The sequence below is a fragment of the Anomaloglossus baeobatrachus genome, chromosome 2 (genome assembly GCF_048569485.1).
Source record: "Anomaloglossus baeobatrachus isolate aAnoBae1 chromosome 2, aAnoBae1.hap1, whole genome shotgun sequence".
Taxonomy (NCBI): domain Eukaryota; kingdom Metazoa; phylum Chordata; class Amphibia; order Anura; family Aromobatidae; genus Anomaloglossus; species Anomaloglossus baeobatrachus.
In genome coordinates this window covers 700,321,396-700,334,359 of record NC_134354.1, presented here as the reverse complement: position 1 = coordinate 700,334,359, position 12,964 = coordinate 700,321,396, and the positions used below count along the sequence as shown (strand labels likewise).

Genomic DNA, 12,964 nt, shown 5'->3' with positions numbered 1-12,964 from the left:
GTGCGGTTCGGTTCCCGCTGGCTGTAAAAGTACCATATGTTATTCCACTGAAACGCCGCAGCTTTAGAGACACAAACCTGGCTGAAACCATACAGCTAGTGCCTGATACAGGCTATCCACTGACTGGGCAGCATAGATCAGCTTTTAAGTTCCCTTTAAACGAGATACCCTATACCTTGCCACCAATTTATTCTGCAATGTGGGGTTGATCATTATATGGATAAATTAATTATAACATTTAATTTATAAATTATACCATTAATACCAAGAGGTTATAGTGGAAGTTAGTATAATTCAATTAAATGCACTTTAGTAAAGTTTGTGAAATAACTAGTTTTACCACAATGTATCATTCATAGAGTTCACAATTTTCTATTGGAGAAACATACAGTTTAGGATGATTTCTGGCACCCCTTGTAATGTGACTATGAGTCTGCAGACGTCAGGCAAGGACACCCCAGGTCTGTCCATTCAAAGTAACGTTAACGTCTCACAGCCACGTCATGTGACGGAGTCTGCAGACATCGGGCCAGGACACCCCTAGTCTTTCCATTCATAGTACAGTCAATGTCTCACACCCCTATTATGTGACTATGAGTCTGTAGACATCGGGCCAGGATACCCCCGGTCAGCCCACTCATAGTATAATCAACATCTCGCAGCTGTGTTCTGTGACTATGAGTCTGCAGACGTTGGGCCAGGACACCCCCGGTCAATCTATTCATAGTACAGCCAACGTAGAATGGATGTGTCAAACCGTATAGTTTTGTGACTGCTTAGGACCATATTAAAGGGAACCTGTCAGGTCCCATATGCATTCTGACCTATAAGCAGGGTGATGTGTGGCCTAAAAACCCCTTCCTATCCCTCCATGTTTTGTAATATTGTGTAATATGAACGTATAAAAAAAGTTTTATTACTTACATGTTCCCTATGTAAATGATCAGAGGGTCTAGTCCCCTGGGCGTCGCATCGCCCCGTGAGTGGTTGCATGCTTTCCGTGGTATCATGCCCCTGTGGGCGTGATACTATGGATTTACATGAGCGACACCACCGTCAGCTCCGTGAAATCCCGCATGTGCACGCTTGCCATTCCCACAGCCTTGTTATCCGGGTGCTTGCTTCTCGGCTTCAGACGCGCTCTGTGCATGGTCAGTAACGCAGGAGTTTTTTGAGCATGCGCAGTGCACATCTGAAGCCGACAAGCAAGCACCCAGGTAACAAGGCTGCGGGAATGGTAAGTGCGCATGCGCAGGATCTCAAAGAGCTGACGGTGACGTCGCTCATGTAAATCCATGGTATCACACGGTATCACACCCACAGGGGCGTGATACCACGGAAAGCATGCAAACGCCCACGGGGCGATGAGACACCCAGGGGGACTAGTGCCTCTGATCATTTACATAGGAAACATGTAAGTAATAAAACCTTTTTTTTTTACATTCATATTACACAATATTACAACACAGGGATGGGTAGGAAGGGGCTTCTAGGCCACACATCACCCTGCTTGTAGGTCAGAACACATATGGGACCTGACAGGTTCCCTTTAAGCTAGATTATCTAAATAAATCTAGTAAAAATATATTTAAAAAAAAAAAATTATCAAAAGCAAAATGTACTTCACATTGAAAAGATAAAGAAACAATATAATGATAAATTACATTTTCAGTTAAAAAAATAAGAATTTTGGTTTATAAAATTTGTATAAACTTTCACAGTGAATAAACACATAAAAAGCAGACTGGTAATTACAGCCTCTACAATTCTAGAGTACTTACCTAAATCTCCATATACCTGTGAAGGGTGATACTGAGGGGTGTATTGGGCAGCCATATCTCCTGCTCCACTGACTGTTGAGTAAATGTGGCGATGAGGTGGAGGCATCATAGCAGGAAGGGGAATAAAACCCGGCAGAGGGGGAGGTGGCCGGTGTATGACGGGATGACCACTCGCGTGGAACTCTGGAGGTTGTGGAACCACTACCACTCTCCGCACACCATTGTCTTCAATCACCTGGGAAAAAGCAAAATGCACAGTGTAAGGCTTCATATACAACAAGGTCAGAGAGTTTGCAGATTCAGAGCAAAATGCAGGACAATATGTAAAAAAAATATTGAAATCCATTGTGTTTTTGTTGTCACCAGAGGTTTAAAGGGTTGTACCACAAACAAACATATTTTAATAATAAGATTCACAATTGGATGTGTTAAAAAAAAATGTTTCTGTGAGGAGACAATCTTATAAATGTGCCCCTCCTGTGTACAGTTTTATTTGCGGTGTCCATCCTTGAAGTAAACATGGTCGGCGCATACCACAGCTCCTGGCCATGGAAGGAAACATAATAAACAGACGACATAGTAGCTGCTTGTAGCTGAAAATTTCTGTGAGGTAAAACCTTTCCCTGCCTGTTTAATCACAGGAGTGAGTGTTTCTGCGGCATATCCAGCCCTCTGAGCTTCTCATATTTCAAGTGATTGATCTAGGAACTTGACTACCACTGACCTCCTACGTCACTGACTTGATTTATGATGAGCTCGGAGGGCAGGAGACATGGCAGAATCATACTGTGATAGGCAGGAAAATGCTTTACATCACAGAAAGCAGTAGCTGCAGGCACTTTAGAGAAAAGATGTACATGCTTTGTTTGGAAGAGTTGCCAGGCGAAAGCTGCTTTTCTCGAAAAGAAACAAGGCAGTCCGGCTAAACTTTGGAAAGCTGAATGTGAAGAAACCACGTCTTCTAGAACAATGTACTTTGGACAGACATGAACAAGGTAGAGATGTTTTGTGATAATGCCTTGTTCCACGTTTAGCAAAAACCACAGAATGTTAGTCCAAAAACCTCAAACCAGCTGTAGAGTGGTGTTTGTGTCGTGTGTTCTCTCCTTCCAGAGCACCGCAAGCACGAGTGATGCTATGCTGTGATGTGCGGTGAAACTCCACCCACAGACCAGTCACTAATGGAGACAGGGGCCCGCCACGGTGATGCGAGGTCAATTTCCAATTCCGAAAGTTGACATGACATCACTGGACATCAGAGGTCACTACAGCCAGGGGTCACGTGATGGGGGATGAGCGGACAGCGATAGCGCCGCTCACAGGCAGTATGGACAACAGAAGGTATTTAGAAAAAAGAGAATTTTGTTTACTTACCGTAAATTCTTTTTCTTATAGTTCCGTCTTGGGAGACCCAGACCTTGGGTGTATAGCTTCTGCCTCCGGAGGACACACAAAGTACTACACCTAAAAGGTGTAGCTCCTCCCTCTGAGCCTATACACCCCCTGGTGAACCAGTCACAACCAGTTTAGTGCAAAAGCTGAAGGAGAATAGCCACCCACAAGTAGAACAGAGCAAGAGATGGAACAACCGGAGACTCTGTTCACGACAACAGCATGTGAAAACACACGAAACAAGGAAATTGCCAACACGCAACAGGGAGGGTGCTGGGTCTCCCAAGACGGAACTATAAGAAAAAGAATTCACGGTAAGTAAACAAAATTCTCTTTTTCTTTAACGTTCCTTTGGGAGACCCAGACCTTGGGACGTTCCAAAGCAGTCCCTGGGTGGGAAATAAACAAAAAAACTAAGAAGTAGGCAGAAACCTAACTTCACAAATGGGCGACCGCCGCCTGAAGGATGCGTCTGCCCAAGCTCGTATCTGCCGAAGCATGAGCATGCACTTGGTAGTGCTTCGAGAAGGTATGCAGGCTAGCCCAAGTGGCAGCCTGACAGACTTGCTGAGCCGTAGCCTGGTGCCGAAAAGCCCAAGAGGCACAGACAGCCCTGGTCGAGTGCGCTTTGATCCCCGGCGGGGGAGGAGCCTGCGAACTTTGGTAGGTGTCCGAAATGGTCGAACTAATCCAATGGGCTAAGGTCGGCTTAGAAGCAGGGAGGCCCTTGCGCCGACCTGTGGTTAGCACAAAAAGAGAGGTACACCGCCTAAGCGCAGCGGTGCGAGACACATAGATCCGGAGAGCACGCACCAGATCTAGAGTATGTAGAGCTTTTTCAAAGCGATGAACAGGGGCCGGACAGAAGGAAGGTAAGGTAATGTCCTGGTTAAGGTGGAAGGTAGAAACCACCTTAGGAAGAAAGTCCGGAGTTGGATGGAGAACCACCTTGTCTTGATGAAAGACTAAAAAGGGTGACTCCGAGGAGAGCGCAGCCAAATCAGAAACTCTCCTGAGAGAGGTTATAGCAACCAGAAAGGCCACTTTCTGTGAAAGACGATACAAAGAAACCTCCCTAAGGGGCTCAAAGGGGGGTTTCTGCAAGACCGTGAGAACCAAGTTAAGGTCCCAGGGGTCCAAGGGCCGCCGGTAAGGCGGGATGATGTGAGACGCGCCCTGCATGAAGGTGCGGACCTGAGCCAGCCGAGCGAGACGCCGCTGGAACAGGACTGACAGGGCCGAAACCTGTCTCTTGAGAGAATTGAGGGACAGACCTAGCTGCAGACCGGACTGTAGAAAAGACAGAAGGGTCGGCAAGGAGAATGGCCAAGGAGAATGGCCGGTAGAGCGACACCAGGACAGGAAAATTTTCCAAGTCCTGTGATAGATCTTAGCGGACGAAGACTTACGGGCCCGAGTCATAGTGGAGATGACTTCAGGGGGAATACCAGAAGCCGTCAAAATCCAGGACTCAAGAGCCACGCCGTCAATTTGAGGGCCGCAGAATTCGGGCGGAAGAATGGACCTTGCGAGAGTAGGTCTGGACGGTCCGGGAGAGGCCACGGCATCTCTACGGACAGTTGGAGCAGGTCCGGATACCAAGCTCGCCTGGGCCAGTCCGGTGCAATGAGGATGACTCGACGACCCTCCATTCTGATCTTGCGCAGGACTCTGGGCAAGAGGGCTAGAGGGGGAAACACGTAGGACAGACGAAACTGGGACCAGTCCTGAACCAGAGCGTCCGCGGCGAAGGCCTGAGGATCGTGGGAGCGAGCCACGTAGACAGGAACTTTGTTGTTGTGACGGGATGCCATTAGGTCCACGTCCGGAGTGCCCCATTTGCGGCAGATCGACTGAAATACTGCCGGGTGCAGGGACCACTCGCCACCGTCCACGCTTTGACGGCTGAGATAATCTGCCTCCCAGTTGTCCACGCCTGGGATGTGGACTGCGGATATGGTGGACCTGGAGTCCTCTGCCCATTGAAGAATGCGTTGTACCTCCATCATTGCCAGGCGGCTGCGTGTCCCGCCTTGATGGTTGATGTAGGCAACCGCTGTCGCGTTGTCTGACTGGACTCGAATGTGCCTGCCCGCCAGCAGATGGTGAAATGCTAGGAGAGCGAGAAGTACGGCTCTGATTTCCAGCACATTGATTGAAAGGGCTGACTCGGACGGAGTCCAAGTGCCCTGTGCTCTGTGGTGGAGACATACCGCTCCCCAGCCGGATAGACTGGCATCCGTGGTGAGAATCACCCAGGACAGGGCCAGGAAGGAGCGCCCTTGGGACAGGGAGAGGGGCCGAAGCCACCACTGAAGAGAGCTCTTGGTCCGTGGCGACAGAGCCACTGACTTGTGTAAGGAGGAAGGCCGCTTGTCCCAACAGCGGAGAATGTCCAGCTGCAGGGGGCGCAGATGGGACTGGGCAAAGGGAACAGCCTCCATGGACGCCACCATTTGACCCAGCACCTGCAACAGACGCCTGAGGGTATAACGGCGGGGCCTCAGGAGAGAGCGCACCGCCAACTGGAGTGACAGGTGTTTGTCTAAGGGCAACTTCACAAGTGCCGGCAGAGTCTCGAACTGAACCCTAGGTACGTGAGACTCTGGGTCGGAGTCAGAGTGGATTTGGGAAGATTGACAACCCACCCGAATTGGGCTAGAGTGCTGAGAGTGAGCGAGACACTCCGCTGACAATCTGCGCTGGATGGAGCCTTGACTAGAAGGTCGTCCAGGTAGGGGAGCACTGCCAACCCCTGAAGGTGCAGAACCGCAATCACGGCTGCCATGACCTTGGTGAAAACCCGAGGGGCCGTGGCTAACCCGAAGGGGAGAGCCACGAATTGGAAATGATCGTCTCCTATTGCAAAGCGTAGCCAACGCTGGTGTGAAACCGCAATGGGCACATGCAGATAGGCATCTCTGATGTCGATGGACGCCAGGAAATCCCCTTGGGTCATTGAGGCAGTGACTGATCGCAGGGACTCCATGCGAAAGTGCCGCACCCGAACATGCTTGTTGAGAAGCTTGAGATCCAGGATGGGCCTGAAGGTACCGTTCTTTTTGGGAACTAGGAAGAGGTTTGAGTAGAAACCTCTGAACCGTTCTCGGGCGGGAACTGGTACAATTACTCCGTTGGCCTGCAAGGCTGCCACGGCCTGTGAAAAGGCGGCGGCCCTGGAGCAGGGGGGGAGTTGAGAGAAAAAATCTGTTTGGCGGGCTGGAAGAAAATTCTATCCTGTAGCCGTGAGAGATGATATCTCTCACCCACTGATCGGAGACTTGTTGAAACCAAGCGTCGCCGAAGTGGGAGAGCCTGCCACCGACCAAGGACGTGGCTGGATCGGACAGAGAGTCACGAGGAGGCTGCCTTAGTGGCAGGACCTCCTGCGGTCTTCTGCGGACGCGCTCTGGAGCGCCAGTTGGATTTCTGGTCCTTGGCTGAGTTAGCGGACGAGGCGGAGGGCTTAGAGGACGACCAGTTGGAGGAACGAAAGGAGCGAAACCTCGACTGAATCCTACCCTGGGCAGGTTTCCTGGTCTTGGTTTGTGGCATGGAAGTACTCTTCCCGCCAGTAGCCTCTTTAATAATTTTATCCAGCTGTTCACCGAACAGCCGGGAACCAGCAAAAGGGAGCCCAGCAAGGTACTTCTTTGAAGAAGCATCTGCCTTCCACTCTCGAAGCCACAAGGTCCTACGGATAACGAGGGAATTAGCCGAAGCCACCGCAGCGCGGTTAGAAGCCTCCAGCATGGCAGACATGGCATAAGAAGAAAAAGCTGAAGCTTGAGAAGTTAAGGCAACCATCTCGGGCATAGATTCCCTGGTGAGGGAATGCATCTCCTCCAGACTAGCAGAGATGGCTTTGAGGGCCCACACTGCTGCAAAAGTTGGAGAAAACGCGGCCCCCACCGCTTCATACACGGATTTGGCCAGAAGGTCAATCTGACGGTCAGTGGCATCCTTAAGGGAAGTGCCATCAGCCACCGACACAACGGTCCGGCCTGAGAGCCTAGACACCGGAGGATCTACCTTTGGGGAGTGAGCCCACTCCTTGACCACCTCAGGTGGAAAGGGAAAACGGTCATCAGAACCACGCTTTGGGAAGCGTTTGTCAGGACAGGCCCTGGGTTTGGTCACAGCGGCCTGAAAACTGGAGTGGTTAAAGAACACACTCTTTGCTCTCTTAGGCGAGGTAAACTGGTGCTTTTCTGCCAGAGAGGGTTGCTCCTCTGATACTGGCGGATTGAGATCCAGTACAGAATTAATGGAAGCAATCAAGTCACTAAATTCTGAGTCACCCTCGAAAGGAGCAATGGGGCACATGGAGTTAGCCTCCGAGCCCCCTGTATAGGCATCCTCCTCATACTGCGAGTCCTCAGCCCTTGAATCAGAGCCACGGGATGAGGAGGGAGAGGGAACCCTGCTGTGCCTCTTAGACGGACGGGGTCCGTGCCCTGATGATGAATCCTCTGTGAGCTCCAGTCCTAAAGACCCCTTAGCAAGAGCATTAGAGGCACCCTGTGAAGGGGGCTGATGCATATTCATCAAAGTCCTGGACAGAAGTCCCATGGACTCAGCAAATGACTGGGAGATAGACCTAGAAAAGGACTCTACCCAGGCCGGGGGTTCAGCCACATGTGCAGGAGCAGCCTGAGAGACCACTGGGGCCGAGACCCCAGGCCGTGGCACCTCCAAGTTAGAGCAGACCTCACAATGTGGATAGGTGCTCGCTTCAGGCAGCGGAAACTTACATGCAGCACATACAGCATAAAGCTTTGGAGCCTTGCTCCTTGTGTGAGACATGCTGCCTGAGTGGGGGGAAACAGCTTCTATAAAGGGAATGAATCCCAGGGAGAATATAGCAGAGGTCCACAACCGGAGACCGGCTGTGGCTTACCAGACCGCTGGAAGCGGTGTTGTGTGCCCTCCAGATCCCGAAGCCCGGACCCCCAATGCACAGCACCTCAGCAGGGATGCAGAGGGCAGGACGGGCCAGAACAGAGTGAAACCTGCCCAAGAAAATGGCCGCCGGAGCGAAGAGAGGGGGCGGAACCTTGGGCGTCCCTGTAGGAAGGGCGGAATCTGGAGGGCCATAGAGGCCTGCAAGGGGGGAGTCGCACACAAGCAGTGAGGAGGGTCCCTCCCCTGTGCAAGACGGCCACCGGGAGGGGCCATGCCTGTCCCTCAGCATGAGTGACATGCGAGGGCAGGTAACAGAAACTAGGCCTCCGGCGAAGCCGGGGCCTAAATTTAAGCAGCGAGGCCGACGCGCAGGCACCATCGGCGCGGTTCTCGAGCGAAAAGCCAGAGGACCGGCCGGAAATGCTAAAAAAACACAGTAAACACACTCTTCCCCCACAATAAATGACAGGGACCCCCAACATATGAACGTCTCAAGGTACTTAGCTGCTGAGACGCAGGGCCAGGTCCCTGGGGGTGAGTGCTCCGGTCCAGCAGGGTCCTCAAGGGGCTGTGGCCGGAGACCGGTCTCCTGCCAGGCATGGAGACCGTGCTGGCTCCCACTTCAATCCAGAGCCCAGGAGGGATGGTGAAGGAGCACGGCATGTAAGGCTCCAGCCTTGGAAATCAACCTTACAACACCACAGACACAGTGGGGTGAGAAGGGACATGCCGGGAGTCCAGACGTGGACCCGCATTTCTTCAATCTTCTTCCAAAAAAAGGAAAAAAAAGGAAAAAATCATATGAGAACGCATGTGTGGATGTATGCCTCCTGAACACAAAGCGAAAAACTGGTTGTGACTGGTTCACCAGGGGGTGTATAGGCTCAGAGGGAGGAGCTACACCTTTTAGGTGTAGTACTTTGTGTGTCCTCCGGAGGCAGAAGCTATACACCCAAGGTCTGGGTCTCCCAAAGGAACATTAAAGAAAATCCTTCTGTCACAGTTTTACATCAATGTGGCCACAATGCTTTGTACTGGACAACCTATTTAAGTTTCCAAAAGAGACCCCATTTGTTTGTATAGAAGTGTTTTCTGAGCATGTTTTAATTTGGGCAGGGAGGAGGAGGAAGTGAGCTGTGACCTGTTTTGAATAGAGGACCCCATGTTATTTACTGAGTATACGGATGTTATATTTCATTTTATTGCTGTGATGATTATGAATCTGCTGAAAAGTCTCCTGTAAAGAACTGGATGCGTGTTTATATAGGTTCTAATAACAAGAGTGAATATTCCAAGATTTCCGTTTGATTTTTCCTTTTAAAGAGAATAATGATATAGAAAAACACCACAGTTGAAAACAAACGTGTGTGTGTGTGTATGTGTGTGTATCTGTGTGTGTATATCTGTGTGTGTGTATATATATATATATATATATATATATATATATATATATATATGTATATATAAAATGATAACCTGATTTAAGCAAGGTGAAACATTCAATTTAAAGATTTATAGCTACGTAAAGAAGTCCATTAACATATATGCACTGACCTTCTTAAACTCGATTTTTAGGAGAAATAACAGAAGAGGCCATTAAGTGCATCTTCTATAAATCTGCCCAAATATATACAATAGCGGTCATCTGTTCTTCCTGACCTTACCACATACATGCGGGGGTGGAGGGTGCATGGGTTTCTAAGCTGCAGAATTGAATAAGCTGATGGCAGACACCTGAGGCCGCTGGTTATCGCAGTATGTGGTACACTCAAATGTAACAGGGCGATCTTTATTTTCCCCAGAATCTGCCGTTGGGTGGTGGGCGTCCCTATAAACAAGACTTGGCTGAAATTGGAAAAATTGTCTAGTTTAGCGGCCTTCCATCTACAATTTGTATGAGTTGTTTACTATTTCTGTCTCTATTATAATGCTTTGCTTATATAGCGCCATCATATTCCGCAGCGCTTTACAGACATCACCACTGTCCCATGATCTAAACTCCCTATCAGAATATATTTATACTTCGCTTAACCCTAAATCTACTCTATTAGGAAGAATTGTAATTTAGGACCACTCCCACCGCCCCTCCCCTAGTGACATATTGTATCAATTAACTTTACTTTTTTCTTTTATTCCTATTGTTAATGCTCCTAAAGCTTAGCAAGAGCAGTCCTCATTCTATATGCTTGTAATTAGCCCTGGCATTAAGGCAGAGCCCACCCCGTACAGCTATAGTGACAGCCATCTTCATGACACGTTATTCGGACCTATTAATAGCCAAAGTCCATAGGACAGAAAGCCAAAAACCAGAGAGAAATGATTTGGGATATTTGTAAAGTGTGAAAATATTAACCGGAATTTACAGATTCCATGATGTGGGGTAGGAATCCGAGACGGATCCTGATTTCCTGGGTTTCTTAGGTAGGTGTATCAGCATATGCACAAATTAAAATTTAACTAAGGTGTTTATCTCTATAGAACAAAGGTTACGGTACCGGGCGGCAGTCACATGAAAGAGCAAATTACCACATATCATGATTCACCTCCGCAAAAAGTATCCACGGAAAAGCTCCTAATGGAATATATGATTTTATCATACACTAAACTGGTCTCTATATCTGCAGGTTAAAGTATACAGTATTTTCAGCCATTTCTTAAATAAATGACTTTAAAGAAGTTGGCCACTACTTTAACAATGATGGCCTAGCCTCAGGATAGGTCATTAATGTCTGATCTGCCGGGGTCCGACATCACAGTTGATCAGCTGTTCTTGGTGTTGGTGGAAGCAGCCGGAGATGCTCAGTTCCGGAGCTGCCCAGTCTTCTGATAGCAGCCGCAGCCGGGTACGGCACACCCACCTCTGATTTGAGTGGAGGCGCAGGTGCAGTACCTGGACGCTATAAGAAGACGGGCCAGCACCAGAACTGAGCATTATTTGCTGCCACTGGCACAGAAAACAGCTGATTGGCAGGGGTGCCAGGTGTCGGACCTCGGCCGATCAGACATTGATGACATATCCTAAGGCTAGGCCATCAATTTAGTGGCCAACCTGTAAACGTACACAATGAGACCCAGCTGTACCTACATATCTTATACCTGCACGTATTACTACCATTTAGATTAAATATTGATCCCTGTATTTGAGCTGAGAAACAGAAGCTTTATGGTGGCAGGTGAGCAAAGGGTTGTGACTATAGGGGTAAGGCTGCTTTCACACATCCGTTTTTTGCTGTGCGGCACAATCCGGCTCTTTGCAGAAAAAACGCAACTTTTTTTTTTTTGCCGCCGGTTGCGTTTTTTCCGCATAGACTTTCATTAGTGCCGGATTGTGCCGCATGGCCTTGCGTTCGGTCCGGTTTTTGCCGGATGCGGCATATTTAACCGATGCGGCGGCCGGATGGAACGTTGCCTGGCACGTTTTTTTCTCCGGCAAAAAAACCCAAAAAACGCATTGCGCCGCATCCGGCCGATGCGGCGCTTTTTCCAATGCATGCCTATGGACGCCGGATGTGGCAAAAACCGCATCCGGCTGCTGCATGCGGTTTTTGCACTGCGCATGCTCAGTAGCGTGCCACAACCGGAAAAACCGGACGGGCCGCATGTAAAAACTTATGCAAAGGATCCGTTTTTTTCGCCGCATCCGTTGCATAGGTTTTAGAGCCGGATTTAGCCGCACTGCAAAAACCGGAGGTGTCAAAGTAGCCTAAAAGACGCCATTCACATTACAGAAATCTGGCTTAAACCAGATAGGCAGGCATCAAGACACACTCCATTCCTGACCGGCCGATTTTCCCTATTTGCACTTTCATTTTTTTCTTCTCCTTCTTCCAAGGACCCATAACTTTTAGTATTCCAATGACAGCCAGGTGAGTGTTTTTGTTTTGTTTTTTTCTGTTTGTTTTTTTTTGTTTTTTTGCAGGACAAGTCTTACTTGTGAATGACACCATCCCCTTTATGTACTGGAAAGCGGGAGAAAAATAAATAAAATAGCGCCTAAATAGCAAACAAAGGGGAATTCCGCAACTCTTTCTCTTTATTTTTTAGTGTTCAATATATAGTAAAAATGACCTGGCAATAAGGCTCTTACAGGTGAGTTTGATTATGGCGATTCTAAACATGCATACTGTAGGTATTTATTTAAGTAGTGGAAAAAAAAAAAAAAGGAAATTTGTTAAAAAATGTTTTATTTGTGTTGCCATTTTCCAAAGCACCGTAACGATAACCGTAACGTGGCTGTCACGGAATGTTTATGATACTTACCTAACAGTCGGTGCGGAGCAGACTGGTCAGATGGGTGTCTCCGTTCTCCGGGTCCTGTGCCATCTCTTTTGGCCATCTTTGTCCTCCTTCTGAAGCTAGTGTGGATGACGCGTTCTACGTCATCTATACTAGATGACAGGGACCTCACTGCTGCTGCAAAATCGCGATTCTGGCACTTTGATTTTTTTTTTCTCTAGTTATGCCGGTAACTTATAGGGTTCATTTTCTATTTCAATTGGATTTTTACTTATGTAAAGAGACCACATATTTCTATTTCTTAATTTTTAATGTGGGGTGAAAACTGAGATAGGAGATGGCAGTTGGTGCTCATGAGATTCTATGTAAATAAAAGAGGAAGGAGGGGTGGAGCTCTGTCTCTAGCTCCTCCCTCCCGTCGTTATAGACTCATCAGTAACAACTGCTGTAATGGGAGAGTGTTCACTGAAGACAGATTTTACCTCAGCATTGAGAATTGTGACAATGGCTGATCAATTCTGGCAGAGAAAGAAGCATATTTCTCTGATAAGATACAAGTGCATCACAATAAATTAGAATATCATTAAAAAGTTAATTTCAGTAATTCAATACAAAAAGTGAAACACATATATTATATAGAGTCATTACAC

At 48.3% G+C, this 12,964-nt stretch overlaps 1 protein-coding gene across 6 annotated transcripts in view; it reads right to left on the bottom strand.

Moving 5' to 3' along the window:
* Positions 1-12,964, bottom strand: part of FNDC3A (fibronectin type III domain containing 3A) — a 356,645-nt gene that overhangs the window by 88,305 nt on the left and 255,376 nt on the right. For all 6 annotated transcript variants that reach the window (XM_075337265.1, XM_075337266.1, XM_075337267.1 and 3 more), the window contains one exon: positions 1,782-2,016. In XM_075337265.1, the coding sequence (XP_075193380.1) occupies positions 1,782-2,016 (235 nt within the window). The remainder of the gene's footprint in view (positions 1-1,781; positions 2,017-12,964) is intronic.